Source organism: Peromyscus californicus, unplaced genomic scaffold (assembly GCF_007827085.1).
Source record: "Peromyscus californicus insignis strain IS unplaced genomic scaffold, ASM782708v3 Scaffold_7__1_contigs__length_154581171, whole genome shotgun sequence".
Taxonomy (NCBI): domain Eukaryota; kingdom Metazoa; phylum Chordata; class Mammalia; order Rodentia; family Cricetidae; genus Peromyscus; species Peromyscus californicus.
The window spans coordinates 88,798,707-88,825,436 of NW_026294595.1; the positions used below are offsets into that span (position 1 = coordinate 88,798,707).

At 35.9% G+C, this 26,730-nt stretch overlaps 1 protein-coding gene across 1 annotated transcript in view; it reads right to left on the reverse strand.

Moving 5' to 3' along the window:
* Positions 1–26,730, reverse strand: part of Dph6 (diphthamine biosynthesis 6) — a 122,812-nt gene that overhangs the window by 9,325 nt on the left and 86,757 nt on the right. The window contains exon 6 of the mRNA XM_052723084.1: positions 6,439–6,500. Within this exon, the coding sequence (XP_052579044.1) occupies positions 6,439–6,500 (62 nt within the window). The remainder of the gene's footprint in view (positions 1–6,438; positions 6,501–26,730) is intronic.

The window sequence follows — 26,730 nt, forward strand, 5'->3', positions numbered from 1 at the left end:
TCTTTCCTGCTGTGGGATGGTCTTTCTGTATGCTGTGAATATGTGTTACTATGATTGGTTAATAAAGAAGCTGCTCTGGTTTATGATGAGTCAGGTTATAGCCAGGTGGGAAATCCAAGAGAGAGAGAAAGGAAGAAGAAAGGCAGAAGCAGAGGAGACACCCATCATGCGTCCAGGGAACAGCATGTAATAGCACACAGGTAAGTAAAGCCATGGAACATGTGGCAACATACAATTAATAGAAATGGGCTGAGTTTAGTTATAAGAGCTAGCTAGCAAGAAGCCACGGCCATACAGTTTGTAATTAATATAAGCCTCTGTGTGATTATTTTATAAGTGGCTGTGCCACCGCAGGTGGGAGATTCATCCGGACTGCAGGGCCAGGCATGAACGGAGAAATTTCTGGCTTCACTTTCCCATCTCTTTTTAAGATTTACTTTTTCCTTTCATTTACATTCTTTCAAATTCAATATGAATAAAACAATGTTCTTAGCTCCCTGCACCCCAATTCTCTAAATATGACAATGCAAAAGAGGCATGAAATACTAGTGTAGAGCTTAACTCTGTGCTTTTGTTCTATATGCAGGCTAATTTTCTAAGTTCATTAACTCATTTATGAACAGTTCTTTACTCAGAACTTTGTAGTTGCAGATTCTAATATGTACACTAAAAGTAAAGCAGTGAACAAGGCAGAGAATGCACCACATCTTCCATTTTAAGGCTCTGATGACAACTTTGCACTTCAACTCTCAAAAACTAGCTCCTCTCTTGCTTCTATATTCACCTTCCCAATTCCCCCACCATGTTATAACCTTACTAACTTTCCTTAATACTATATGTACAGCAATCTTCTGCTCAAAATTTTGGGTGGCCAATCATTGCCTCCTCAGTAAAACTGAACTATTTAAGTCATAACCAAAGGCTTCCAGCATTCTTCCTGTCCTACACATGAATGTGTAGGCATTAGAGTGATTAGCAGATTTGGAAAGACTGTGATTGACTTGAGAAAATTAAAAGGGTAATTTTATAAAGTAAAATTTGAAGTGATGAACATAAGCCCCAATGAGTTTCCTTCTCCTCAACACTGACAATCAGTCTTAATAGGTCATGGTACCTTATTCTGCTTTGAGACTTGTTTCTGTATTTCAATACTATGTTACCTCTGGAATGTAGAAGTTTTTCACACATGGCTTTTTATGCCACCAGACTCTATGTTTTTACATTTTCTTGACACTTGCACATGCCCACTGAGCATTATCTCACACATAGTATTCAACAATCAACTGCCCTCCTGCTATGGTTCAGATGTGAGCATGCCCCATAAGAAAAGCCTGACTGGCATGCGCTGACAAGTTCAATTTGAACCAGAAACAAATAGCCCCTGTCTATCAAGGCTAAGAAGAAGTCACTGATGTCTTTCATTCTAACCTTGGGTACAGGATACAAATTTTCCAGTTTTGGAGATCTAATACAGAGAACAATCGATGTTTTTCTTACTAGCCACGGAATAGGTGATGCCACGCTTTTCCTTCTCCCTCACATTTAATCATTTGGGGAAATAAGTTTAACACACAAAATTATGGAGATCAGATGGCCAGTGGGTAAGGTGACTTGCTATTTGTTTGTATTTTACTTAGTGAAGAAATAAGTTACTATTTTTCTAAACAGACTGCATTTGATAAGGCAAGAAGATAACTTTTGCATATGTACTAATATAATTTTCATTGCATAAAAGCATGTTTAATGCTTCATAGATATCTAAATCATATTCTCTTTTAGATAAGATTTTTTGGAGGAGAATATTGGTTTGCCATCTAATTATTATTAGATTAAGTTTTTAAAAAAACTGAGATGTGGCTGACTTGGGCCATTTCATGGTTTCTAGAAAAACTCTTGAAGCTCAGCATATGAAAAGGAAATGACTTATATGAATTTGTTTTAGGGGCATGTCTGCTTACATATGCACATTTACAATAATGTTATTTGTAGATGAGTAATTACAGAACTAATGTTAAGGGGTTTATAATCTCCAGGTTTAAATGTTTATCCCCTTAACAGATGGTATTAACATTAACTGTAAAACTTTCTTATTAAATCATGATTGTTTGTTTTTAAATAAATATAATTTATCTGTTATTCATTTTAAAACCAAAGACGGGAGGAGCCAAATCAAATGGACTTCTTCTCATACCCTCTCACCTAGAGAAGACCACAGGGTTTATACAAAGCACCACAATTTCATTTTATAAGTGATGCTTTGAACATATCATTTCATGCTGCATAAACAGATTCAGAGGATTTACTTATTTACTGGGTATCTACTACCACTGGTTTAGTTGTAGAGGTGTGCAGTGTGAGCAGACAGACAGATCCTACAAAAACCAGCATTCTGACTGTCTATTCAGGTTTTCTCCTGTGCTTCTATGTGATGTTCTCTTCCTCCAGATAAGAGACGGCACATCCGCAATGAAAGTCTCAGGCTTACTTTAGAGGAAGGTCAAAGCATTCCTTAATTGCCTGCTCTAGGGACAATGGCGAAGAAGGTCAGAGTGATCTTCCTTTGGCGCTGCTCAAATGTCAAGGTGCCTTGTTTTGAAACATCAATTTTGAATGCCATCAGCATGAATGATTAATGGCATGTATTACTGGGTAAGGCAAATTTCCACCTTTCTACATTAGGAAACTCAGTGGATAGTAGTCTACTTACTGCTAGCAATTTGTTACCAGAACCCAATTACTCTATCGTTTTCCAGTTTATGAGCCTGTAACATTATTCACCCCTCATATCTTTCCAATAGCCTTCCATGGGCTTCCGTATTATTGTATTTTTGAAGATACTCTCTTCTCATTCTTTTTCCTACTCCTGTTCCTAAGTTACACACTTGATGGATCTATTTGGAGTGTGTTCTTTTATCAGTTATTTCCTCTTACATGAGTGAATATCATAGCTTCTGCCATTCTCCTGTTTCTAATATTACTGTTCATACTACTTGCTCTATAGTTAAGGCAAGGCTATTCTTATTTTAGTTATACCTCAAAATAACTTAGTAGAGTACAGTTCATGCTCTGAAATCAGCTATACTTAGACATGAAATTTTATTTCTGATATTCCCTAGTCATGTGAGTTTGGAAAAGTCCTCCTCAGAAATGATGCTTCAACTGAAACTGCCACATTAATACTAGCATCCTCATAAGTTTGTTAGATAATTAACTAGTCATGCATGAAGACCACTTAGCACACGGTATCCCTAGTGTCCTGTCCTATAGCTCAGTTCTTTGTGTCTCTGGGTGTTGCCAGGGAGAGCACTATGGCATGAGCTGCAGCTCTCCACAATAACTTATGGGTTTATGGGTTTCATACAGTCCTTTGGTATATGTGATTATATATACAAAAAAGTCCCTAATATTAATTCCTTCTTTGATTAAACAAAACTAAACACTTGTTATGTGACAAACACATAGTAAAGATTAAAAGAAAAGTAGAACGAGTATACACTTATAACATATTATGTTTGGTATCTAGAGAAACTGGTGTCATCTGAGTTTTTATTTGGTTGCTTTCTGTATTCACATAAACATCTTTCAACCATTTGTTTTATGGCCATGGTTCTGTTTGTAGTCATATCTACTCACTGCCCCAGATTGAAATTATCTCTCTCCCAAAGCAATATTGATTATATAATGAAGTCAAGTTTTAGAAAGTGAAAGAAAGGAAATGAGAGACTGTGGCTTTGACAAAAGAATTTTTTTACAAGCCCTCTCTAGATTTTGACATTATGAGTTGAAGGACTCTGTAGAAAAACCAATAAAGTAGGGTGGCTATAGATACTAGTAATGCACCGTGTATTTCATAAACCTGGAAGGAAGGAATCTGAATGCTTTACATAAAAATATAACTAACTGAGAAGATAGGTATGTTTATACTAATTAAAATATTACATGATATATACATATTTTGAAATATTATATGACATCCCATTAGTATGTCCAATTGCATGCTTCTGTTTAAAAGGTATTTTTAATTCTGTAAGAAAAATAAAATGCACATAACATTTTAGGAAGTGTCAAGATATTGGTTATGGGTAAACCTGAGTATTGCCATATAATATTCAAAAACAAAAATGACTTATAAGCCATATGTATTTATGATACACATATGTATATGAAATTAAATTTTATGTTTAATCTTAGGGCTTAAACCAGAATATTTCATTATGTATATACAAAGATTGCAAAAACTGAAAATAAAATCTGAAAATTGAAACACTTATGGTCCCCAGAATTTTAGATATCCCAACACATAAGGCAGAAGATATAGGTTTTCAGCCATTAGTCTCCTTTCTTTGGAGTATATCTTAACTAAAGCGTTTCTGGGAAATGAAAACCACATATTGAAATGTTCAGAATACGGAAGTAAGTGGGGATTAGTTATCTAAACATTGAGGAGTAAATGGAGACTTTCGAGGAAGGGGGAACAATTATCATAAGTAGTTTGACCAGTGATACCTGTTTGTTGAGTAAATGAAGACTTCCGAGGAAGTGAGAACAATTGTTATAGGTAGTTTGACCAGCAGTACCTGGTTGTTGTATTTAAAGAGAAGCATAAAAGTCCTGTTAGTTCCCAGCTGTCCCAATTTGTGGCCCTCACATTTTTTCTGAATATATATTGTAAATGAGCTCTTGGTCTCTAATGTCATGTGATAGTTGTAGAACTGAATAGAGTATTTTCAGAATCAACCCATGTTACCAGTTCTGTGCAAACTGCTGAAATGGGAAGAAAACAAATTGAACACTTTGTGTTTTTCATGAAATGTGTACTGTAAGGGAAGAAAAACCCTAATAACCTGCATCAGATAAAAGCAACCTGGTTCTTAATGTAAGTACAAGCAGGAGCTGCTATATAGAATAGGGCCACAGGTCTTGGTGTAGCTGATAAAAGATCTTAAACAGATTTGAATGATGGGTGAAATTTACCTGGGCAGTGACCACAAAGTAAATCGATATGAATGAAGACTCATTAGCAGGAAGGCACACAAAGACAAGAGGAAACTTGATCTAAATGAAATTAAACTGGTGTTGATAGATTGATAAGGAAAAGGTAAGGTGGAAACATAGGGCAGTTGAAGGGCCTTCAGGGATGGGCCAGACAATCTAGGATAAGAAATAATAAGATTCAGAGGACTCTTCAACAGTGATTCATGTTATTAAAAGAAAGGTGAGGAAATATAGTCTAGCAGCAGTATTCATTGATTAGGAGAGGAAAAATTGGAAGTCCATGAAACTGTTATAGGAAACAGATGTATAATAGCACTATATGGAAATATTGTGATAGTAAGATGAAAAGACATTGGCATCAACATTTCCACAAGCTGGAAAATGAAGAATCAACAATTATTCACACACAATGAAGGAAATTAGAAGCACTTATTACAGAAGGCAGCAGGGTTTAGCGAAAAAACCAAGACAAGCTTGATGTTAAACAGACTAGCTTTTATGATATAACATATAACCCGAAGACAAATGTTTTTAACCAATGAGACTGAAGTGCAATGGCGGTGGTCAGGCAGAGGGCTAAGGTTTGTTATTTGTCAGTGTGCTGCAGAAAGTCAATGACTAAATCCTTGTGTGCTTCCATTCTCTGTAGGAAGCAGTTGTGGCATGCTGATTTCACTCTACCCCACTACACGAGCTTCATTGTCTCTGATAGTTGAGCTTGAGGTAACTCAATGCTCTTCCATAGACACAGCCATTGTCTATCTCTATCTTGATTGTAGGTTAATAATCTTCTCACAATCTAACAATCACACTGCTTCAGTGATTGAACCAGTGTTATATCAAACCCAACATTTGCCCTCAATCTCAAATACAAATCAATAGAATTAACAGGAAGGAAGAATGAAAATCACTATTATTTTAGTATGTAGAACACACTTTGGACTTGACAATGGTAAAGATGAAGGAGGTTATTTGAATGGCTGGAATAATTCCTTTGCTTCTTGGAATGTTTGTTCATCTTTGTAAAGAGGACCAGATTCAGTAAGTTCCAGAAGTTCCCACTCCCGTGACTGACACTGAGTCTGAGTCAGAGAGAGACAATGCAGAGGTGTCAGTAATACAGCAATCAATATTCATGCAGCACATGCTGTCCATTTTAACAAAAACACATGTTGTTACAGAATTTTCCTTTGAGCTTACTTACTCTCACAATTACAGACTCATTCCAGTTTGGTTTGGAATGAGTTCCACAAACTGGCCATCATTTTATATAATTTTAAACACACTTCTACATACATATACTATAAAGTTTAACCCTTTCACAAATCATAAAATGAATGCATCTAAATTTTTCTGAAATAAAATCATTGTTATAGTCATTATGCTACGGTATTACCTCCTCTTTCAGATACTGGTATTTTGAAGATGAACATAAATTCTTACCTCAAAAAGATAAGGCTCCATTTCATCCAGGGTTTTCCCAAGATGCTTATCAGGATCTAAGCCTGTCAGAAAGGGTAAATTTAAAAGTGTTAAAGGCACATTTCCTTTCCCTTGACCCCTCCTCATCTAGGAAAGCAATGTATATGTATCTTAAATTGCTGTGGGATGTTCTGTATGGCAAATGTGTTGCTGATTGATTAATAAATAAAACACTGATTGGCCATTGGCTAGGCAGGAAGTATAGGTGGGACAAGGAGGAGAATAAAGCTGGGAAGTGGAAGGCTGAGTGAGAGAGACACTGCTAGCTGCCACGATGAGAAACAGCATGTGTAGATGCTGGTAAGCCACGAGCCATGTGGCAAGGTATAGATTAATAGAAATGGATTAATTTAAGCTGTAAGAACAGTTACCAAGAAGCCTGCCACGGCCATACAGTTTGTAACCAATATAAGTCTCTGTGTTTACTTGGTCAGGTTTGAGTGGCTGTGGGACTGGCAGGTGAGAGAGATTTGTCCTGACTGTGGGCAAGGCAGGAAAACTCAAGCTACATTAAATTGTTTCGGTTTTCAAGTTAAATGTACTTTGCCAGCATTTACGTTCCTATTTCACTGAGATAACTTGCTTTATTATTCCTAAAAAAATAATTTTTAGTTTATTTCAGTTGCATCAATAGGCAGATGCTTCCTTCAATTTGACTTTCTTTTTCAGGGAATTATAATTGAGATGAAAATAGTATAATTTCAAGACAGGAAATGCAAAACCTCAGCATTTTAGTTGTGACTTATTATATTTAAAGACTGTTGTAGAATATTATTTTAAGATGTGTTACATTTGTTTATGCTGTGGAACATTTATTTAATGATGCAAAGATGTGTTGCATTGTTTTATGTTGCATTTGTTTAACTGTGAAGCTGTGTTACTTTGCCTGTCTAAAACACCTGATGATCTAATAAAGAGCTGAACAGCCAATAGTGAGGTAGGGAAAAGGATAGGTGGGGCTGGCAGGCAAAGAGAATGAATAGAAAGAGAAATCTGGGAAGAGAAGAAGAAAGAACAAGAGAGAAGGAGAGGAGGATGCTAGGGGCCAGCCACCCAGCCAGCCCCGGAGTAAGAGTGAAAGTAAGATTTACAGATGTAAAAGAAAGGTAAAAGCCCAAAGGCAAAAGGTAAATGGGATAATTTAAAGTTAAGTAACAAGCCAAGTTAAGGCTGGGCATTTATAATTAAGAATAAGTCTCCATGTGTGACTTTCTTGGGAGCTGGGTGGCGGGCTCCCCAAAAGAAAAATAATAACCAACCACCAAAGACAACAGTGTGAATTTGTTTTATTCTCATTTTATTTTAACTTTAAATGAAATTATAGAATCAGAATAGAAAAGAAAATGGTGTTAAGACTGTTACACCTATAAAATTAATTCACTTAATAGTACAATATGGATACACTTGTATTAAGAAATCAAAACATAGTTATTATCAAAACAATGTCTATTTAAATAGACTATAATTCTTTACCAAAAAATCCTGATTAATGTGTTAATGTGTCTCAATTCAATATGGTAATCTAAATACTTTTCTGAATAGATGTTTCTACATTAGACAACATTAGTAATACTATGTCAGGCTTATATGTTGCACTGTCCTCAATAATGCCTACTTAAGAATTTTGCTTCTCACACCTGGCAAAGAACTCCATCAGAGACATTTCCACGTTTGCTTCATTTTTGTTTTCTGTTCATTAGAAAGTGACCAGTGATTAGGGACCTCATGATTACTATCCATATGAGGTACACTTCAGGTTGTTTTTACAAAACATTTCTTGGATAAGAGCCAGAGACCTCTAGGGATTGATGCTAACGTCCTTGAGAAGGGAATGGCCTAAGCCTCTCATTATTGTTATCTTTAAATCAGCCCAGGCTTCACTACAGGAGCATTATTAGTTGTGGATGGAATAGGAAGACTATCTGTCCTATCCCCCCAAAATATTCAGATGCAGAAGAGCTCTCAATGAACTCTTAATTCCTAGAGCACCAATCACTCCATAAATTATTAATAACATGCAAATGAAAACCAATATAATTGAATTCTTAATTTTCTTAAAATTTCACGTATTTTTCTAAATTTTGCTTATACAGAAACATTTTACCATTCTATGTGCAGTTTGTATATAATTACTTTTGCTTACAAAGAATGTCATTAAAATAAATATTTGCTAAAATGAATCCCCTTAAATGTATTAAATTACCATCTAATTTTCAATAAATATGCAGTGTGTGTTCATGATTTTTTCTTTTATTGAAAATAGATTCTTTACTCACACAACATATCCTCTCCCTTTACTCCTTCCAAGTTTCAGGAATTTCTAACTGGATATTACTCACAGAGAATTTTGATATTCAGGAATGTTTATAATTGAGAACTGACGCTCAGGGTGAGATTAGCATCAATAAAATATATTCTTCACTGGAATTCTTTAGAAGTTTTTAAAATAATCAAGTCAATGTTTGAGTTCAAATTAAATACAAACTTTGGAAAGTGAGAATCGCTTCTGAGTTTAACTTGTTAGTTTTGCCGGAAAAGAAGACAACTTAACAGTAGTCCTGACACACAGCTTAGTTTGTGCTAAAAGGATTCTATTATGTGGAACTATTTGAAGGTATATTAAAAATGAGAATTTGGTAATGTTCAAATCCATCTTATACAGTCAAATTTAAAAAAATTTAAGTAGTTACTTAACAACTAATGCATCTAGTCTAAAAGGTACAATATTCTCCTTCTTAAAAAATAGTATCTATATTCAACACAATGTCAGTGTAATTGAAAACATCTTTGTGATTACATGTTTCTCATTTATTTTATGTAAAGCTACATTAAATACTTTGAGATGATTATGAAGAAGACAGAATAGCTCATGGACTCTTTAATGCAAACTTTATCCAAAGGCTTCAACTCATCTCACTCCTCCAGAGAGATATTTCTTGTTTGGATTCATCCCACTTAGTGACTGTGACCCAGTGTAGCCTAGGTTGTGAACACACACAAACTGTGCTTCACTGAATCTCACCGGATTCTTTCCTTTATCTTCTCCAACTGTCAGCTATGCAGCTGTCTCAATGGACCCATGTCGCCTAAGAACTTTAGTCATTGAGCCATTTATTAATGTTGATATAATCAGTGATATCAAGAAATAATATATTAACAAAGAAGACAACAGTCCAGAGAATGGAGGACCCATTTCATTTCTAGCATGCTTTAATACACAGGCATGAGATTATTCTAAGCCACTAACAAGATTTTCTCCAAACTTCAGGAGAAGATTTACTGCACATCCTGCCATCTAACCATTCAATCACATCTTACAGACATTCCATGATGGAAGCTGGGTGGGTGAATAAACCCACAACAAGACCTAGGCACTGGATAACTCCATGCAGAATTAAGAAATTAATTAGGAGGAAGAACTATAATTTGCAGAGCTGACATCCATTTTACTTTAGTTGCATGTATCAATGGGAAACGATTACAATTCAATTAAAATATTCAATTTTATTACTTTACTGACTGACCTTGAAGTTAATGTGTGCTTTATTTAATTGCATCATCTATGAATAAATGTTAACCCTAAAATGTTATGCCCCATTATTTTCAATGCAGTTTTCAACATCTCAACTAAATTATATCAGCCAATTTATTATCTACTGTCACAAAAGCAAGTGGAGGTTTATTTCTTCAGGACAGCCCAATATATGCAGAGGGAAACATCACAAAGTAGTTGATAATGCTATTTTTAACCGAGTCCACGGAAATGAATTGTGTTCCCATCTTAACTCTAGCAGTGTACACTTTTAACTGGAAAATCACTATCGATATTAGAAAAGGCATAATCACTCTGAGAAGCAATTTCTGGCCTGCCTATAATTTCCATTTAATCCACTGCAAGCAGGAACTGAGAATCTGATATAACTTCACAATTAAAACACACACACACCCCACATAATCTCTTCCTGTCTCTATCGTGTTCACGCGTTACCAGAACAAGTAATCTCATTTTGTAAAGTTTATTTTTTTTAAATAAATGTAACATTCAGTTGTTCCTAGATGTAAAACCTACACCATCATAACATATTTGAGCATTTTGGAAAAATTTTTGTTAAAAATGACAGATAGGTTAAAAACGGTTGGTTATGTAATCTCTAAAATAAAAATGAGCTGACATGTGAAAGTGAATACTAGAGCAAGGACATTATTTCAACATTATACTTTCCATTTCTCTAATTAGGCCACCAAATTCTCAACTATCTTAGTTACTGTGTCAAGGCCTGGCTTAATATGGGTCTTCTTTTTTAAATCTATAAACTGAGATTTTTAAAATCAAGTAGACTCATTCTTATGGAATCACTTTAAAATCTATGGTATATATTAAATGAATAGCCAGTAAATCACATTGAGTATCATTATGTAGTTATAGCAATCAATACTTACTAGCAATGGACAAAATTTTCCTCTTCTCTACTTTAAAACTATTGTGCAGTTCTTAACATGAAAAGAACAAGTAAAAAGTGAAAGATATGGAAACAACAGAAAGGGGCTACTGGAAATACTTCTTTAAGAACATTTGCCTAAGTGTTTTATTGTTTTAAACATGAGGACTACTGGAACCTGGAAGCCAGGTAAGGGTAGAGGTTGTGGGAGAGCAAAGAGCTAAGGGTAAAGATGCAATAAGTAAATAAATAAATGCCAGGTCCTTATGGTTTTAGTTTTTACTGTGAGAGTTCCTGACTGAATTACAGAACACTGACAGATTCTAGCCGACTGCGGAAGACCCAGTTGGACCTTTGATCCAATTTGAAATTTAGAAAGGTCATTCTAGCTTCAGTCCACTTCCTTCCCTGGAAACAGGACTGGAGATGAGATGGAAAATGAGTGACCTGGGCACACAGTGGTGTAAGTGAGGGAGGCTGAACTAGAGCAAAAGCATTGCTAAGAAATGAAGGGAACAAATTTGAGAGCAGCACATGGTAGGCAGGATACAGACAGTACTTGTAGTAGTAGCAATGTAGGAGAGAGAGAAGGTCTAGATGATTCTCAGGCTTTCAGTATGGAGCAAGTTAAAAGATAATAGTACCAGCTACCATTATTTCAGATGCAAAGCAACAAAACATATGCAAAATTTGGAAGGGAAATACAGGGTAAATATCATTCTAGGAGTATGCTGCATTTTCCTAAGACTCACCAGAGAAGAGAAGTCTAATTGACATTGAGGTAAATGGGGTCAGAGCCCAGCAGAAAGGTCTGGACTGGAGATACAGAAATAGAAACAGAAGCTGTGAGATGAACTGACTGTAGGACAACATTCAATGTGAGTAAAAAAAAAAATACAGGAAAGAGCCTGAGGAATAGAAATTTTAATGATGACAGTAAAAATGAACAGTATAAAATGCAAATCTGATCAAGTTATTTTCTCCTCCCTCCTTGCCAAATTTATTGAAGTATATTTGACAGTTTAAAATCATGTATACTTATATATTCAATTTAGTAATTTCATATATGTACACACTTTTAAGTATTCATCACATTAAAGCTAATTAGCTTTCTAACACCTCACAAAACTAGTATTTATTTGGGGAGCAGGTACTAAGGAGTGAAACCAGGCTCTCCTGCTGCTAGGCAAGTGTTCTACCATTGCCCTACATATTCCAAGCCCTACTTAATGATTTTCAACATGATAAAAACCCCTACTCAACAAGGTATGTTGGTCCGTGCCTGTAATCCTATATTCAAGAGTCTCAAACAGGAAGAGTACCACAAATCTGAGGCTACCCTAGGCTATATACTGAATTTGGGGCCAGCCTGAGCAACAAGGTGAGACACTTTCAACTGCTCCTCTGAAAAGTAAAGATTTACCCTCTGTAGTCTATGAATCTACACAATTTTTATAGGTCAGTTAATCATAATATAAAGTTAAAAGCCTTACCCAAATAAAAACTGAAAGTTAATAAACTATAAAAACACTAGAAAGTTCAAGTATACAATACAGTATTATTAGCTAAAGTAATAGTGCTGCACATGGGATCCCCAGAATTTACTCATTTTGTAGAACTCACAATGCAAACCCTCCTTCCTTAACTGTTTTGTACTTTTTTCTCCCCACTTTCACATCTGTAGATTCTACATATAAACAAGGTCAAGTAGTATTTGTCTTTCCTCTTTTTCCAGCACTGTTCATTGAAAATATTGTCTATTCTCTTGTGTGTTATTGGCACCCTTGAAGAGTGGATCACAGAGCCATGGATTTGCTTCTGGGTTCTTTGTTTCATATTCTGTTCCATAGGTCTATATGATTTTTAATGGTAACATCACATTGAAAAATAATATAAAAATAAAAAGATGCCATAGATTTATATTTGACTCATTATAATTCATAGCTTTATTACTGCTTACATTTGATGTAGCTATTGATCTCCTGTGCTTTCCTATGACTCTGGGGACTTTTTTCTACTTCTTTTTAAATAATAATAACATTAGTAATAATAATAATAATTATTATTCATTTTTTATATTTCATGTTTTTCTTCCCTCCTCTCCTCCCAAACCCTTTCCCCACCTCCCCCTTGTTCGCATCTACTTGTGATACATTTAACTATTTAAAGATGTGTTCCATTTGTTTTCGCTGCATTTGTTTAATTATGAAAAGATGTGTTGCCCTTTCACCTGACCTGCTTAAGGCACCCGATTGGTCTAATAAAAAGGTAAATGGCTAGTAGTTAGGCAGAGGAGGGATGGAGAGGCTGCTGAGCAGAGAGAATAAATTGGAGAAATCTAGGGTTGAGAAGAGGAGAGAAGCAGAAGAAGAATGGAGAGAATAAGGGAGAAAGAGAGGTACAGGCCTGCGGCCAGAGCCAGGGTGCCACCAGCCAGACATAGATATAGCAGTAAAGTAAGATATACAGAAGGAAGAAAGGTAATAAGCCCCAAGGCAAAAGGTAGACAAAGAGAAACAGGTTAATTTAAGTTTAAAAGAGATAGCCAGAAAGAAGCCCAAGCTAGGCCAAGCATTCAAACTAATAATAAGTCTCCATGTCATGATTTGGGAGCTGGTTGGTGGAATAAAAGAAAAAAACTGGTTCAATCCACTCCTCCTCCATTTCTATTCAAAAAAGGGGTTTCCGATGGACATCAACCAGAATGCCAATGGAGAATAACAGTTGCACTGAATTTGTTCACTAACTCTGGATAATATGTACACTTTAACAATTTTAATTTTTCTAAATCATTAACATCAATTTTGTTTCTCTTTTTATTTTCAATTTCCTTTCCAGTTTTTAAAATAATTTTCAGTGTCCAAAATTCTCATCTCTTTGGTTGAGATGAGATTATTCCTATGTATTTTATTCATGTTTCCATTTTGAATGGGATTGTTTTCCTGATTTCATTATCTGATAGCTCACTATTTGTATGTAGAGATACAACTGCTTTTTAGTATGCTGATTTTATGTGCTGATGTTTTATTGGATAGCTAATCTTAACTTTTTGTTAAGTCTTTAGAGTTTTCTATATCCTTGATCAGGATACCATTTGCAAACAGAAATAATTTGGTTTGTTTATAACTTGGTGTTTTTTATTTCTTTTTCTCATTTAATTGCTTTGACTAAGATTTCTAGTATTATGCTAACTAGACATGGTAAGAGTAGGCAGCCTTGCCTTGTATTGTGGTCTTCTTACACTTTTTCAAGATAAATATATGAGCACTAGCATTTAATCATATACATTTCTTCACTATCCTACATTCCTCAATGGATTATGGAATACAGAATATGAAATTATAAGGGCTGTAGTTATGACTTCTACAGTATGAGAATAACTTGCTATAAAATGAAGCACACATAACTGGAAAACACTGGTTACAGCCTACCTCAGAACTTCCTCATGATATGTAAGACTTCACTTGCTTCTTATGTACATTTACTCTATGTATTTAAACTTATACAAATCAGTCAGGATAAGATGGGAGATTAACAATAAAACACCTCTTATATTTTAAGAGTCCTATACATGTTATAACACATCTTTGATCTACAGTTTTAATACATTATGTTGTGATCTCAGCTAAAATGGGATAGCTCATTTTTAATCCCTCCAAATTAGGAATATTTATATTATGTATATTACACCAGTAAATTATCATCACATGCTATTTGAGCTCACTGCAAAGCTGACTCTGGAAGCAGAGTCTCCCCACAACATCCCGTTTTTTCAATTAAACATTTTTGTCTTAAAGTGTTTTCCAAGGCTCCTGGAGATGGGCTGGCCTCATTGACTCTGTGGCAGTGAAAGAACAGAACAGCAAAACAGACAGAGTAAAAACACTATGTCCTTGACAAATACTTGAAGGTAAACCATTTCTAACAGATGTTCCTATTGTTTATCTCATGATATAAAAGTGCCTACAGTATAAAAAAAAATTGGAAGTTCATTCATGAAGAGGAAGCTCAATTGGAAGTCCAGCTGAGTGTCTTGACATCCCCCCTTGATTTCTGCTGGGTGTCTGTAAGCCTGATTTGATGTTGCTGACTTTCTACTGTTGTTGGTTTTACTTGGAAGTCTTACCCAAACACTCATTCTGCTCTGCCCAACACTATCAGGAACTCCAGCTGAGTGCCTTGGCTATCTATATCTGCAGGATGCTTTGAGTACCCAATTTGATGATGTTCTGCTGTCAACCTACTATCTACTATCTATCTGTCTGTCTGTCTTGGTGTTTCTATTGCTGTGAAGAGACACCACGACCACAGCAATTCTTATAAAGGAAAACATTTAATTCGAGATGGCTTACAGGTTCAGGGGTTTAGTCCATTACCATCCCAGTGGGAAGCATGGTGGCAAGCAGGCAGACAGGGTGCTGGAGAAGGAGCTGAGAGTTCTACATCTGAATTGGCAGGCATCAGGAAGAGAGAGTGAGACACTGAGCCTGGCTTGAGCTTCTGAGACCTCAAAGCCCATCCTCAGTGATAGACTTCCTCTAAAAAGGCCACACTTACTTCAACAAGGCCAGGGTGCCACTCACTATGAGACTATAGGAGCCACTTTCATTCAAATCACCATGCTATCTATCATGGATCATAGAAAATAATAAACATAAATTTTTGTATAGTCATAATAAGCTACAGAGACAAAAAGATGACGAGCTGACTTTTTAGAAGAAGTTTTCAATTAACTACTACATATTATCATGGACATTGTTGTAGTGCAAACTATCTGACATATCTGTATGTGTGACACAGAGGGTTAGCTTTTAGAGTAGCATGCATTACTGCAGGGTCCTTTCACATTTATTTGTGAATATTGCATTTTTTTTTTAATTTTAAGAGGGATAACTATTGGGGGAGGTGAAGGCTGGGGGGTTTCAATTTTAAATTTTAGGGCTGAGGAGGTGGCATAGTTGGTAATGCACTTACCCTGTATGAATAGTACCTGCATTTGATTCCCCAAACTCACATAATAATGCTGGGCATGGTGGGGTTCACGTCTAATTCAGTGTTGGGAGGTGCAGACAGGAAGATCCACGGGGCCCCCTTGTCAGGCAGTCTTGCCTAACTGGTCATATCTAGGCAAATGAAAGGCTGCTTCTTAAAGCAGGTGAATGGCTGTTCCTGAGGATGACACTGCAGTTCTTCTCCATCCTAAATACACATGCACATAAATGTGCACACACATCCACATACAGCTATGTATCCACATGCACACAAACACACATACATATAATGTATGAATATTTAGTAGACATTTCTTGAAATTTGTATATAGATGCACAAATATCCCAATATATACATATATAAATAAGATAAATATTCCTATATATCATATATTTGAATATATATGTGCAAAGTACTTTGGGTATGGAATCTCAATTTATTTAAAAAGTTCAAGGAACATATCCATATCAGAATCAGATATTACAGGGTTAACTTTTGTTGAAACAGCCTGCCTCACATGAAGGAACAATGAGCTAATATTAAAATAAACCAAATCAGCATTCCTTTTCCCTGCTGTTATAATCGGTAACTCCAGTTATAAAACTAAGAAAATGATGCATCTATTCAGAGATAGCCAGCTGTACAACTAGTTGTATTAGAATTTCAAACTGAAGATTATATCAAAATTACTTAAAAGTTGAGATATAATCCTTAATTTTGTTTCATAAGTTGAAAATTATAAATAATTTATGATACAGCTGGGTATGGTAAAACTTTGAAGCTTAAAAAAAATCTGTACTAAATTACTCTAAGTGAAGACAGAATATATTTAAATCACAATTAACTATACTTTAAATCATATTAAGTAATCTTTTTTAACGAAATAATTATTTGAACCAAGTTCAGGTATAAAAATTGTTAACTATAGAATATAAAAGAATAACATAAATTGCTTTTAACCTTTGCTGTTAAGCATTCTTTCTAGAAAGGCTATTACAATGCATGATTTTAATTATGTCCATTATTATCCAAATGAATGACAGAAGAGTACAATGAGAGGGAGCAATAATTAACATGCCGGAGCATGGCTTATTTGGGCAGTTAGATGCAGAATCAGATTAACGTAATGTATAGAACTACCACAAGTGAGTGTGCGTGGGAGTGGAACCTAGCAATTGGGAAGGCCACACAATTAAAGCACATGGTCTAATTAGTATGGGCATCTCTTATTATGAACCCAAAAGGTGAGACTAAAAAGTAAATTTGGAAAGAAAATTCTAGTTAGCAGTCTTTGGAGAGTGAAGTGAAGAGTTTAAAAGCAATTCAAGCTACTTAAAATAAATAGGAGCACAGTAGCTACCAGTGATTATGCATCATGACATTATCTGAAAGGTCAAAGGAGAAGTCTGTGCATAGCCAAAAAAAAAAACTGGAAACAGCCCCCACAGAACTGCTCATGAATCTGTTAAAAGTGTCTATATCATCTTATAATATAGTATTTTAAAAATCAAATACCAGAGGTGTATGGTTGGGAAATGAAGAATCTGAGATATAAAAAGGACAAAGATTAACAGGAAGCCAAGACAGGTGTATGAGTGGCAGCGCTGGGCTGCTCAGGAAGAGGACTCAACCAGAGAGGAGGGCAGCAGGGCACTTCACTGGGGCTGTGCTGCACTGCCCGGCACAACTGCGCAGCTGCTGGGGAAAGGACTACTCCAAGGGCACTTTGAGAAGAACTAGTGGAGCAGTAGCAGAGAGCAATATCCTAGGGGGAAAGAAGAGAGCACCTGGAGAAATTCCACAGCAATAAATCACCACGGCCAGATGGTGTTCAACTGAGAGTTTCTGAAGGAAATAAAGTGTGACATGGCTGAGCATCCCAAAACCAGCAACTGTTTCTGAACAGTGCTGTTTTGCTAATATGAAAGCTTTCTTTAGGAAAGAGCAACAATAAAATGAAGATTTATCGAGGTATAGATGAGAAGCTCTTGTGTTGATAATGGAGAAACTGATCGAGTCTAATTAAGAATAGCTTCCTTCTACATCAGGATAAGGTTAACTGGCTGAGGTCAAATCACCTACTGAGTCTATAAAGAGAACACTGTTTCTCTCCATCCTATTAAACTTATCAGGAAATGTCAATAAAATACTAGATAGAAGTAAAACAGTAAATGTAATTTATTTGGGAATTACATGAAGCTTTTAACAAGGTCACATGAGACTGTTGGGGGAAATAAATAAGCACAATCTTCAGGAAGAGAGGCCACAGGAGAAACTTCAGCCATTAATTGTAAAACTTGCTAAGTAAGGAAAACAAAGTTTCAGGGACAATTTCTCTTTGTTCCCTAGCATTGGGTCATAGGCATCTTTTAATGTTAGCCAAAAGGGTGAAAAACTTGAAGTGTATATTCAAAATCTGAAGAAAAAAAATGGAGGTCACTGGTAACACAGATTTCCTTCCTATTAGGAAAAAAGAATTTTACCAGGGCCAAGAAGCATGGTGACAGTATAGAAGGAAGCTGAGCTCCCAAATCCAGGAAGTAAACAAACATCCATCAGGCAAAAGAGGGAAAGAAGCAGATAACAAAGTTTATACTGGTGAACTGGAATCTGAAAGCCCCAATTCACTCTAAGTTTCTTATCAGTATGCTGAATATAATCAACAGATTTAAAAGGGAACTAACAAGCATTGCTGTTAGTACTGTCAGACTGATTTTACATATCAAATTAGGACTGTCTCCCTCAGTTGGCTCAGTTTCCGACAGTATATTTACTGAATAATACATACTTATTTGCCCATGACCAGGTTATTTAAAATAATTCTGTAGAACTATCTTCATAGCCAGTATTCTATTACTTCAAAGTTAAAAAAGGGAAGCCAGTAGTATAGTACTCAAAAGTTAAAAAAGGGAAGCCAGTCTTCATCCTTCAGTTTACCAACTTCTGTTTACCGTTTCGGTCTCAAGGAGCACAATTATATAGGGAAAAAGCAAGGGCCAGATATAGAAATTTGAAATCTATTCAAAAGCCTGGGGCACCCTTCTGTGCCATTATATGACTGCACCAAATGTTAGAAAGCTCCCAGAACAAACCAAGACTTCTCTCACCTGTAACTTTTTCTTACTCTTAGCACTGTCCTGCGAAGCCACAAAAAGTACCAACAGCCTTTCAAATACTGTAGATTGCTATTAAAAGTTCTTATTCTCTTTGGCATAGTAAACTGCTGCCTCCATCTCAGGCTAAATACACAAATCCTTCAATAGTGCTCATCCAGTACCATTGCTGTCCTTCCATTGTTCTGGAAACTCTCTGCTCACTGAATTATAGGTGTTTCTCTGTGCCATTTTCAAAATAGTCATACTTCTTGAAGAAGCAATTTCAAATCATGGTAAGGAAATACAGAAAAAAACCTTCACATTTTCATGTTAATACTTTCTGGAAATTTCTATTGCTAATGTATTGTTATCTCTGTGTTTAGGGTGTGCTTTTTAATATTAATACGTTCTGAAAAGATCCAACTGTTTATACCATCTTGCCCCTACATTACTAGACCAGTAATCTTTTTTTTTTTTTTTTTTTTTTTTTTTTTAGTTTTTATATCTTAAATTAACTCATTTTATTAGTTTATAAGTTGTCACATGGCTCGTGGCTTATTGGTACCTTACATCTCGCTTTTTTTTTTTTTTCTTTTTATTAATTTATTTTGCAATACAATTCAGTTCTACATATCAGCCACGGATTCCCTTGTTCTCCCCCCTCCCGTCCCCCTCACCTTCCCCCCAACCCCCCCCCCCCCCATTCCCATCTCCTCCAGGGCAAAGCCTTCCCCACAGACTGAGGTCAACCTGGTAGACTCAGTCCAGGTAGGTCTAGTCCCCTCCTCCCAGGCCGAGCCAAACAATCCTGCATAGGCCCCAGGTTTCAAACAGCCAACTCATGCAATGAGCACAAGATCTGGTCCCACTGCCTGGGTGCCTCCCAAACAGATCAAGCCAATCAACTGTCTCATCCATTCAGAGGGCCTGATCCAGTGGGGACCCCTCAGCCATTGGTTCATAGTTCATGTGTTTCCATTCATTTGGCTATTTGTCCCTGTGCTTTATCCAACCTTGGTCTCAACAATTCTCGCTCATATAAACCCTCCTCATTCTCGCTAATTGGACTCCCATAGATCCACCCGGGGCCTAGTCATGGATCTCTGCATCCAGATCCCTCAGTAGTTGGATGAGGTTTCTAGCACAACAATTAGGGTGTTTGGCCATCCCATCACCAGAGTAGGTCAGTTCAGGCTGTCTCTCGACCTCTGCCAGCAGTCTGTTGTGTGGGTATCTTTGTGGATTTCTGTGGGCCTCTCTAGCACTTTGCTTCTTCCTATTCTCATGTGGTCTTTATTTACCATGTAGACCAGTAATCTTAAAGGTAACTACTACACATAAAACACAATACTCCACATTAACTTATTAATTCTACCCTGCCAATGTGCTTATCCTCTTTGCCACCTCAAAGAACAACTGTCATAAATTAACATAATGCAGAAAATTGCTAAGGCTGTTTCTCAGTGGCTAGCAGTTAACAGTATCTATTTCATAATATATGTATGTATATACACACACACAGGCAGACACACACACACACACACACACACACACACACACACACACACACACCTGCTGCACTCTCTCTGGGTAGATGTGGTAGCTAGATTTATCCAATGAATATGAATCAGGACTGATTCTATTATCAAAAGTATTAGAATCTCAACAACCTCTAAGCCATCAACAATTTAAAGAGCATGAAATTCAAGCAAACATTCAAATAACTGTTTAAAAAGCAAGAAGGGTTATATAAAGAAATAATGATGTCAGTATCATGGGGCCTTCCACAGTTGACACTGACTTCCTATCAAGTTCCTATTATGTCCATTTGCGTAAGTAACTGGCTCCTGTGTTTTATATGTTTTAGGTACACAGTCTGATTTCACATAGGATAATGTCACTGAAAAGTATAAGCACATTAAATCACATTTTCAGTAGCAGTAGAATGTAATCTGAGGGCTGGCTCAGCTGTTAAAAGCTAGGTTCACAACTAAAAATATAAGAATGCAATCTGAAATATTTTCTTGTACATAAATTTAATAAGTTACAACTATAAAACCAAAATAGTCACTTTACAGGAGTTGGAGACTATTGGAAAAAAGAACAGGGTTAGGGATTAATATTTATTTTGGAACTGACTCTTAAGAGTAAGTTAACCTTTTTAATTTGGAAATGAATTGAAAATTACCTCAAATAGTATTTCAAACATGTTCAAATTTTTCAACTCTCTTCAAATATGTTGTTGCTTATGTGAAACTGGAACTTTTTCAGTTAAAGAGAATTAAGGGGGAAAAGACATAAGCAGTCTGCAGCCCTGGGATGCTGACAAAGGTAGCAGAAAGACCCGAGCGTCACACACTATTAGCAGCCCTCCCTTCTTCCTGTCTGCAGTCCATTGTGTGCTAAAGCAAACAGTAGTGGTAATTTACCTAAAGATAAACAGGAAACCTTTACTTTAACTTTCCTTTTTGCCACATGATATGTTAAACAACCTTCATACTTTAAAAAAATGCAATTATGAAGCACAGCTGAATGGCCCCAGAGCACACTGGCTCCATTCAATTTGCTTGTGCTTAATTACACCTGACCAAGGCAGGTGAGAAATGCATTCTGATAAGATCTTTTTTTTTTTTAAATACTGGAGCTAAGAAAGAAATGAAATGAAATCAGTGATTTCCAATCCAATTACTATCTAAAACTATTGTTGTATTTGCTCTTTAAGACCCCTATAAAGCTGGGCTTTGTGAAACATCATTATAATTAGTTTTAAAGTGTCTGATGGAAATATTTCCTTCTAAAAACCTACTGTAACCAATGTAAGCCATTACCAATGTCAATCACAAATGCATTTCTTACATCTTTCAAGTTTAACATTTTAAAGCTAGTTTAAAATGTTAGGATTTAGAAATAGTAACCCTGCCTGAAGTTTCCTAGAACAGAGAACTCTATCTTATCGGAATTATCCTTAGCAAAGCAAGTGACGCTGTGAGGCTAGCAAGTCCAGAAAGCAGAGAAGGACTGAAGGACTGAAGGACAAAAGCCCCAAGGTTTAACCACAGTTCAGGGAATGACTTTTATAAATGTATCAAAAAGACAGCTCATCTACAATAAATTAATAAACAAAAAGGGATCAAATAGAAAAAAAAACCCAAGAAGAAAAACCTTTATGTACTTCTTTTAGACAGCCTCTCTAGGAGATACCAATGGGTAGGACCGAGACCACAGTCACAATCAAAAGGAAAATTTGAGATGCTACAAGGAATGATAGCTAGAACTGTAACTAAACCTTTAGGAAATCTATAGATTATCTACATAAAACAGGTAGCAATAATCAAAATAATATCGAGCCACTAGTGACATTTAAAACAAAACAATGAGGTATGTAGCTTTAATCCCAGGACCAGGGGGATGACTATGAATTCAGAGACAGCCTGACCCAGTTATTAAGACCTGGCAACAAACAAGTAAGCTATCTAGCAAGCAAACAAACATACAAGCATATGACACTCCACTCCCCCACATAAAACTGACATAAAAACATTATTAAAATATAAACATTTCCTCTTTGCGACAGGCAGACCTCGAAGATCTGCCCAGCGGAAGACAGCAGACAGCGTGGACCTCTCCACCCTTTCCCCAAGCCTCTGAATAAAGTGTTTGGACTCTAAAAAAAAAAAAAAAAAAAAAAAAAAAAAAAAAAAAAAAAAAAAAAAATATAAACATTTCTAATACATAGCATACAAATCATGAGGCAGATGAGTCAAAAATATTTCAAGGCTTGTGCTAGGTAAAATATAGTTACAATGATGATAAATGCTGTGATCTCCATAGTACCATGAAAATAGATCTCAAATGAAAGAAAAATTAGTCATACAGAGGAAAGGCATTTCTCACCAGCAAAGCTATATTGAAGAATATTAAAGTGAGTTATTGTGGCAGTAGGAAGCTATCCTAGAGTTAAACAAGTACATTAAAGGAGAATACAGTATAGTGAGAGGGAGAATACAGGTCATATACATAAATGTTATAGAAAGAAAATAACACACTGTAAAGATAGACACATGTGTAGATTAAAATGCAAGGTAACTAACTATAACAAGTCCAAGAGAGAATGAAAGTTAATGTACAGTAACCACGAGACAAGAATGAAAATAATATTTAATTAGTTAACTAATAAATGTAATAATGGAAGCAGATTAATAAAAGTCAAGAAAAAGGAGGAAAATCTTATCAAATACCTTTTATAATTCAGATAAATATAAGTTGACTATATAAATCCACATGCAATTGAAATCAACAAACAAAAGGTCAACTACAGAATCCTTCCAAGATTAGTGTAGAGCAGAAGACAGCTGAGGACGAAATAAGCCATGAAAACCCCAACAGAAAGCTCATTCAGTCAACAGTGTCAGAAAACTTTGAAAACTAAGAGCTATTTTATAAAACCAATGGGGTTTCTACAGGGACAGTCTCCCATAACATAAAGCCATGTGCAATCAATAGCAGATTGGTCTTTGTCTTGTTTGTTCTACACAGGAGCTCACTCTGTAGCTCTGGCTTGGCTGGAACTTACTTATCCCTATAATCTTCAACAGTTAGAAATTATTTTAGAAACACATTTTTTTTTTTTTTTAGAAAAAGTTAGTTTAGCTAAGAGAAATAAACATTGATGAAGATGAAGACTAAACTAACAGAGAAAAAGAATCTCTACTGAAAGTTTACCCCCAAGGAAATTTCCATGTCCAGATGGCTTACGTAACCAACACTTTGGAACATTAAGGAAGAATTACTACTAATCTCAGAGAAAATCTTTCGGACAACAGAAAAAGAGGAAGCACTTCAAATATTGTGTTATAAAGCCATATTACCTACACCTGTCACTACTATGAAAGAAAATTCTAGATCAGTCTTCTTATAAATATGAATGGAAAAGTCCTAAATAGGGCCAAGGAAATGAATCAAGCACTATGTAGAGAAATTGACTCATTAGAGCCATTATGATGGATCCCAGCAGTGTAGGCAAGGTGATCTTAACAGATTTACAAAAAAAGGAGAATTATAGAATCACTCTTTATTTCCTAACAATGCTCTCTGAGGAAAATTACCTTAGTTTTGTAGAGACGGATAAAAAGAATGGTCACAAACTGTCCGATCAACAAAATGAGAATTTGGATTTAAGACTCCTTTGAAGCGAGTAGGTAAATGATTGCTTTATCAAACAGTTTGACAATGTATGTCTATTTTTTTAAGATTAATTACTTTCTTTTTTTTAAGAAAATTTTTTTATTCATTTTACATACCAAAGATCCCCCTCTTCCCTCCTCCCACTCCTCTAGCCTCTCCTTCCCAACCTAGCCCCCATTCCCTTCTTCAAGAAGGTAAAGCCTCCTGTGGGGAGGTACATTTAGTGGAGGCAGGTCCAAGCCCTTCCTCCTATCTCAAGGCTGTGTGAGGTCCCATCATAGGTAGTGGGCTCCAAAAAGCCTGATCGTGCACCAGAACTGGATTCTGATCCGACTGCCAGGGGGCCACGTGTCTTACAACAGCAATTATGTAGTTTCTTGGCGCTGTGAACTGACATGTACCAAATACAACTCTGTTAGAGACAGCTTGCTGTTATGAACTCCTGAGCACCTAGACCAGATCCATTCAGAAAGCACAGCAAAGAAGCTTCCAGGTGACTTTATAGACCAGACATTTATATTTCTCCCAGAACTGCTCAGTATTTCTCTTTTGGTACTCCAAGAGTTATGGAGACGACAAGTTGTTTTTCTAGATTCCAGATCCACAATATTTGGTTCAATGCTTTTTGTTTCACAACATTATTTCACATAGTCTTTTCGTTAAAGGCAATTAAATGAAAGTGAATTTATAGTACGTCTTAATAGCAAAAATTTCAGTAAGAATTATTAAAATTTTTCACATGCATTATGTCCATTAGGGGCTATGCCCCTGCACTGGCAAGTACCTCTGTACCAAAACAACAGATGAAAAGAAAAGTCAGATACAAGTGAGCACGGAAAAAGAACATGACATCGTTGATGTAATCATGAAGGCTAAAGGTATGAAGCTCTTAAAGTTCAGAAAGACAGAGACAGCGATCTCTTACACACACTACCAAAGGACGAATTTACAAAAATGAACCTATACCAAACTGTATAAGCTTTCTGTTTCAAAGTGTACTATCGGACAGTGAAGAAAAAACTGGGAGGATACAAGCAGCACTGTTGTCAGAATGGCAAACTGGAAATGACTAGTCCAGTGTCAACTACTAAGACAGTTAAATTATATTGTTATATGGAACAACATCTTGTCATGAGAATGGACAAAACACTACTGTCTCCAAAGTATGGATGACTCATCAACCACATTTTGAACCAAAGAACTCACCAAGTTGAGAATACAGTATGCTTCTGTTTATAAAACAGAATCTACTATGAGGATGTGTCTCAGTTAAGGCACTAGCTTAGCATGTGCCTTCCTTCCCTACAGAAGTTTTAAGATTAAAAGTAAGAAAAACTAACACAATTAGGTGTGAGCGGACTTGCTAACTTTGGAAGAGCAAGTATCTTTGAGAACAATCATAATACTTACTATTTAAATTAAGGAGTATGGATCAGTTATGTTATGTTTGATCAAAGTAATACTTAGCATTGATGTGTTTTTGTATTTGTTATACTCCAATAAAATTTCTTAAAGAATACAACATGAAAAACAACTACATTATATACATGGAAAAAATCTCTTACATAAAATGCAAAGCAAAAAGGGTATGCTACAGATCAATATGTGGAAAAAGACACAATTCATATAACAACAGAAAAGAGAGCAGAGTATTTCTATAAATATATCAATAAAAATTCTGAGAGATGATAAATTACCACTTATATTTGTAGCTAAGGGAAAGGGGATGGATAGCTAGAGAAATGAAAACAAAATACTTAGACTCCTTTCCTTTGAAGATGTATGATGTACTAAGAATTTACACAACTCCGCACTGCCCATCTGTTCTGCCTCCTGACATGACCTCCAGTTCCCTGCGCCTGTTGAAATGTCTACCCTCCGCCGCCATGCTGTCCCTCTATGACCGACTCTTACAATACATGCTGTTTCTTCCATAGCTTGTTTTCAATCACGTGCTTTAATGCAGCAACAGAAACAGCAAATACAGACCCCAAGGTTACACAGATTATTTATTGGCAGTATCTCATATGTCCATGTAGAACTGAGTCTTTATACCATAGGATCATTCTGCAGAAAATGGATTTTTTAACCATAAGAGTTTTATTTATTTTTTCAGATAATTTTAATGAATAAAAGTGGATAAGAAACCTATGCTGTATCATGTATATGCTTCTATGTATTCAAAGGGACTGTGACTCCTCAGGAAAGTTTCCTTCAATAGTGTTAGAATAAAGTTCACACATGCATATCTTCAGGTAGTCAACAGAAATCATATGCTATATATGTTAAAATCAGATCTAAACTTTTGTTGTGTAGACACACAGGTCAAATAAATTAATTCAGTTGTATTTTTACCCAAAGGTTTAAAAGCATTAACTCACCACCTATTCCCCTCATGAGAAGCCCAAACTAAATAAAGACCCACAACACTAGTTATATATTATCATAAAGGGGGCAATGTTAAATTCTATGGCTCTGTCCTTCCATTGAGGTCCTAATACAGTGAAAGATTTGGTAGTAAAAGAGACACGTTATCTTCCAGC